Source organism: Staurois parvus, unplaced genomic scaffold, assembly GCF_062004578.1.
Source record: "Staurois parvus isolate SC_StPar_1 unplaced genomic scaffold, SC_StPar_1.0 ptg000513l, whole genome shotgun sequence".
NCBI lineage: Eukaryota > Metazoa > Chordata > Amphibia > Anura > Ranidae > Staurois > Staurois parvus.
In genome coordinates, this window is record NW_028318309.1 from 3849001 (window position 1) to 3855000 (window position 6000).

The 6000-nt window shown below is 42.5% G+C and overlaps 1 protein-coding gene across 1 annotated transcript in view; it reads right to left on the reverse strand.

Moving 5' to 3' along the window:
* LOC149451855 (uncharacterized) overlaps positions 1-6000 on the reverse strand; it is a 49284-nt gene that overhangs the window by 8185 nt on the left and 35099 nt on the right. The window contains exons 6-7 of the mRNA XM_089690063.1: positions 3461-3570; positions 814-927 (exon numbers count right to left, since the gene is read on the reverse strand). Coding sequence (XP_089546189.1) covers positions 814-927; positions 3461-3570 — 224 coding nt within the window. The remainder of the gene's footprint in view (positions 1-813; positions 928-3460; positions 3571-6000) is intronic.

The following is a 6000-nucleotide window of genomic DNA, read 5'->3' on the forward strand; positions in this document are numbered from 1 at the left end:
GTCAGCTAGAGCCAATCTCAAGTCTTGGCTGGAGGTCACCCTTCATTACATAGTTAGTCTGGCTGAAAAAAGACAAAAGTCCATCCAGTTCAAACACTAAAAAAAATAAAAAAATGTTATAATCCTATACTCATAGTTGATCCAGAGGAAGGTAGAAAACCCAGCAAAGCATGATCCAATTTGCTCCTGCAGGGAAAAAATTCCTTCCTGATCCCCCGAGAGGCAATCGGATATTCCCTGGATCAACTTTACCTATAAATGTACAATTCTCTCCCTCCGTCAGTAATGCTCCTCTATCACCGGGTGCCAGCGGGTAATCACCAGCCGGGACCTGGTGATTGACAGCCGAGGCCGTGAATAGTGGTGCGGGTAGGGCACGCATGCGCCCCCTACCTGGAAATGCAAAGGTGGGGGGGGTATAGGTAAATACTGTGTGTGAGGGGGAGGGGAGTTAATGGGTGCTGTTCTTCATGCCATCTTTTAACTGAGGGGCTTGATAGTTATTTTGTTTTTTTAAAAAAAAAGGGTATCACTCCCCCTCCAACCCCCCATTCCCACAGGGGATCTCAACCTCTAAAAGGTTGCCTACCCCTGATGTAATCTGATAGTAGGAACCAAAGCTACCAGTTAATGCCAAGTCTGACAGATACCGGTGAATACTGTGCATGACTGGCAGCTGTCAAAGTAAAGACATTTATCCTTGGCCAGGAGCAATGTATTGGGTAATGTTAATATACAGATTGCAGGCAGTAAGGGCATAAAGACAAACCACTAACCATCCAAAAAACGAAATATGAGTCAAGGAACACTTACCTGACCACAGCCGCTGATAACATATCCCATTTCATGGGCGTTGAAGTGGAAATGTGGCTGTCTTAGTCCATTACTGGTGATATTCAGTGTCGCCAGAGTAAGGGTGTCAGAGTGCTGAGAGCAAAGAAGAGAACTGTTAGTCGAAGTGATACCCACTGCAGTCAGAAATGGTGGGGATTATTCAACTGGATTCACTCCATAACCTGGAGGATCAAATTAGGGAGTCAGGGGGCCTCCAATGCCCAGAGCCAGTGTATTGACCCAAAGGGCTAAAAAAAACCTGTACTCAACATACAGCAAGGAAATTACACTACAAATGGGACTTAAACTGCGCCTGCCATGTCCATGTCCAAGTGCATGAAATAACATGGCTGGTACAGTGCAGACCATTGTGCTTCTACATTTGTCTCCACTTCAGTTCACTGGTGCATGAAAACGACCCTGGATCCAAAATGCGGGCCCTGAATCCATGGTTGACCATAAGCCCTGTGTCTCTTCTCTGTTGAAATGTAGTCCTCCTGACAGGGGCAGACTGACAACTCATGGGTCCCCGGGCAATAGGGGATCATGGGGCTCCTGTGCCCTGCCCACACTCAAACCACACCCAAAAAAGCCTATGAAAGGTGCCAGGGGCACCTCATGGGCCCTCTACTGACCCCGGGCCCTCGGGCAGTGCCCGAGTACCCCAATGGTCAGTTCACCCCTTCCTCCTGATCACTTAAAGAGATATAGGGGTTGCTTTTCTAAAAAGGCCAATAGGCTGTTGATATCATAAGGGAATTTTCACTTTGCAAAGGAATTTTCACTTAGTTTAGTCAATGGGGTGACTTTCATTGTCCGATAATGTGCAAGCAAAACTACTATTTTTTATTTTCCTTGCTTGTGATTGGGTATTCATTGCAAAGTGAATTTTTAACACAATTACTAAGCTACGGGAAATTCCCTTGCCTTCTGTAAATCAACCCCCTAGTGTCTGTGTAAGCATCTACTCATTTGGTCAGCTCTCTTCTGCTGCCTCAAACCGCCAAAAATACCCAGTGCCTCCATTTATGGGAGAGCATGTGACAGCACCCCACTTGGCCTCAGCACTTTCACATTCCGCACCTCATTGCGACTGATACCCACCAACACTGGGGATTCTGGTGGTGTATGTGATGGAGGAAGGAGTGAAGGGAGTACGCTGGCAAAGGGCAATATCAGTGGCTCATGGGAACATTACACAGGCATTGCCACTTTGCCTTAAATATATGCAATTTTTGGGCCTTTTGACTTGGCAATAACTTTGTTATCCTAAGTAATAATAAAGCTATAGTTTACTTATAGAAAAATTTTAGGACAAACAAAGCTTTGTTTTACTGATATTGCTAAAATGATTTTATTTTTTTCATACAATACATAGACATTCTTCTTCTTATTCTACTTTTATCAGTGGCAAATAAAAAAAAAATCTGAAGAATATATTTTAAAAATATATATTTTAAAAATATATATTTTTAAAATATATATTTTTTAAATATATTCTTCAGATTTTTTTAAACATATAAAAAAGTAATTTTAACATATATATTTACTTATTTTTGTAAAGGCATTCCAAAAATGTAGATTTGTATTTTTAAAGGCATGCAGTATATTTGAAATGCATTTTTAAAAATATTTTTCATATACTTTGTAATAAAAATGCACATTTCAACATGCCGTATGTGTGTATAAAATCATTTTATATATATAAATATATGTGCGTGTGTGTATATATATATGTGTGTGTGTATATATGTGTATGTGTGTGTGTGTGTGTGTGTAATATATTTCAAAATATATTGAATATGGACAAAATTGTAGCATTTCAAATATTGGGGGTTTAGTAACACTTTAAGGTATAAAAACCTTCATACAGCTCCTCCCCCAGCCCCCCCATTATACTTAGCTGAGCTCAATCTCAATCCAGTGGTTCTCTCCGCTCTATCCCTCCTCATTGGCTCAGAGACAGCAGTGGGAGCCATTAGCTGTCAATCACAGCCTGTGAGAAAGGAGCGAGGGGTGGGGCAGCACCATGCTCTGTGTCTCTTATGGACATACAGAGCTGGCTTGGGAGCGAGCACGCACGAGTGCCCTCATAGTAATCGGATTGCTGTGGGGGCACTCGGTGGGGTGGGAAGGGGCAGGAACGCTGGCGGGGGACCACAGAAGAAGAGAATTAGCACTGCTCTGTGCAAAGCCATTGCACAGAGCAACTAAATATAACATATTTGTCATTTAAAAAAAAAAATAAAACGTTATCCTTTCCAATCACTTTAGAACAAGGACAGTTATTTTACCAATAATCATTAGGCCATGTTCACACAAGGTGTTCCACAGCGTACACCCATGTGAGCGCCGTGTTTGCCCACACTGGGATGCACAGGTGTTCTGTGCTCATCGCCAAGCATGGAGTCCCATTGATGTCTATTGGGAAAGAGGCTGCAGAGGTGCAGCTGCTCCTCCAAATTTGACATCCATGCACTCCAAATGTACACTGCATTCAGGGCCGTGCACCTGCAGCCACACGGGTGTCAGTCTATGCTGTAGTACGCCCCGTGTGAACAAGGACTCGGGCACTCTGGTTGAACCCGCAGGCGCCCTTTAAGGTGAACAAAATACACCATCTTACCATATTGACAGATTCACTGTAGATTTTCTCAGTAGCATTTAGACCATTTCCACTCTTGCGGTATCGGGCCCATTGGATAATTCCTCCGGGGTATTTGTATTGTTTGGATCCTGAGAATACAGAAATCATTACATAAAGATAGAATTGTGTATAGTTCACTTTGCCTTCAGTGTGAGATCTGCGGGCCAAGAGCAGTACTGCGGGCTATAAAATTATAACTAAAGGCACAACTTTATTTGTAATTGTGGATGGAGTTGAGAGGGATTGGAACCCTGTGTCCTGTTTACTGATATCATCGAAAATAAAAGAACATCTCAAATTTTGGGTTGTCCCCAGAAAAGTAGTAGAGGGGAAATCTTCTGATAGGGACACTGGTGACAACCAGGGATTCCCTCATTTTGGAGGGATTTCCTATAACGGTTTTGGCTTTAGGAATGGAAGTGAAGTGAAAGGAAATTTCCCCGATGGGACATCTATCCAAAATGAAAAAACAAAAAAAAATCCCTTTAGTCCTATTTTAAAGTGTTACTAAACCCCGGACCCTGCATTCATTATATCCTGTCTCCCCGGACACTGCATTTACTATATCTGTTCTCCTCAGACCCCACATTCACTATATCCTGTCTCCCCGTACCCTGCATTCACTATATCTGGTCTCCCCGGACCCTGCATTCACAATATCCCGTCTCCCCGGACCCTGCATTCACTATAAAGCTCTCCCCAGACCCTGCATTCACTATATCTGGTCTCCCCGGACCCTGCATTCACTATATCCGGTCTCCCCGGACCCTGCATTCACTATATCTGGTCTCCCCAGACCCTGCATTCACGATATCCGGTCTCCCCGGACCCTGCATTCACTATAAAGCTCTCCCCAGACCCTGCATTCACTATATCTGGTCTCCCCGGACCCTGCATTCACTATATCCAGTCTCCCCGGACCCTGCATTCACTATATCTGGTCTCCCTGGACCCTGCATTCACTATATCCGGTCTCCCCCCGGACCCTGCATTCACTATATCTGGTCTCTCCGGACCCTGCATTCACTATATCCGGTCTCCCCGGACCCTGCATTCACTATATTTGGTCTCCCAGGACCCTGCATTCACTATATCTGCTCTCCCCGGACCCTGCATTCACTATATCTGGTCTCCCCGGGTCCTACATTCACTATATCTGCTCTCCCCGGACCCTGCATTCACTATATCCGGTCTCCCCGGACCCTGCATTCACTATATCTGGTCTCCCCAGACCCTGCATTCACGATATACGGTCTCCCCGGACCCTGCATTCACTATAAAGCTCTCCCCAGACCCTGCATTCACTATATCTGGTCTCCCCGGACCCTGCATTCACTATATCTGGTCTCCCCGGACCCTGCATTCACTATATCCAGTCTCCCCGGACCCTGCATTCACTATATCTGGTCTCCCCGGACCCTGCATTTACTATATCCGGTCTCCCCCCGGACCCTGCATTCACTATATCTGGTCTCTCCAGACCCTGCATTCACTATATCCGGTCTCCCCGGACCCTGCATTCACTATATTTGGTCTCCCAGTACCCTGCATTCACTATATCTGCTCTCCCCGGACCCTGCATTCACTATATCTGGTCTCCCCGGGTCCTACATTCACTATATCTGGTCTCCTCAGACCCTGCATTCACTATATCTGGTCTCCCCAGACCCTGCATTCACTAAATCTGGTCTCCCACAGTACACACAACATGGAAATGCAATTATTTTAGTCAATATAAACTGCTAAATACCTTTTCTCATCAGCATACACTTTAAAAGTCACTTCTCAGTGAGAACAACGTAGAGTGTAATCATCATCATCATCATCACCATTATCATGAATGATATTATAATAAATAAAATAATATCTCCCTAAGAACCCAAAATGGCCAATCCCAACGGTGATGAGAATTTTACAGAAGACCATTCTTCTCTCGCAGGTTTGTCCGAAAGAGATCCCTAAACCAATAGCCATATACCAGAAAGTATATTTTTTATGTAATGTATTGAAGCTGAACACCAGGTGTGGATTGTTACATCGATGCAGCTTGGCTCATATGCATGTGATAATAGTTGTGGAATCACTGTAGTACCCACATGGAAGAAAAATATAATTTAAATATATTTTAAAAATACATTCTTAATATATTCTTCCCAAATATATTGACATATATTTCAAATATTCAATATAATTCAAAATTTCAATATATTTGTGAATATACTATTAAACATATAATCAGAACACATGCTGAAATATACTTCAAAGTGTAATTTGGAATGCACTTACAAGTATATTTATATATCTATGTTTAAATGCATTTTTTTAGCTGTTCAAAAATATCTGGAAAATATATTTTAAAAAATATATTTTTAACTATATGCCTTTTGGAAAATATATTTTAATTTACATTTTTGGAATACATGTTAAAATATATTCGTGTAGGCCAATATATTGTAAATATTTGTTGCATGTATAATTTTTTTTTTTCTAAATATATTGGAAATATATTTCTCTTCCAT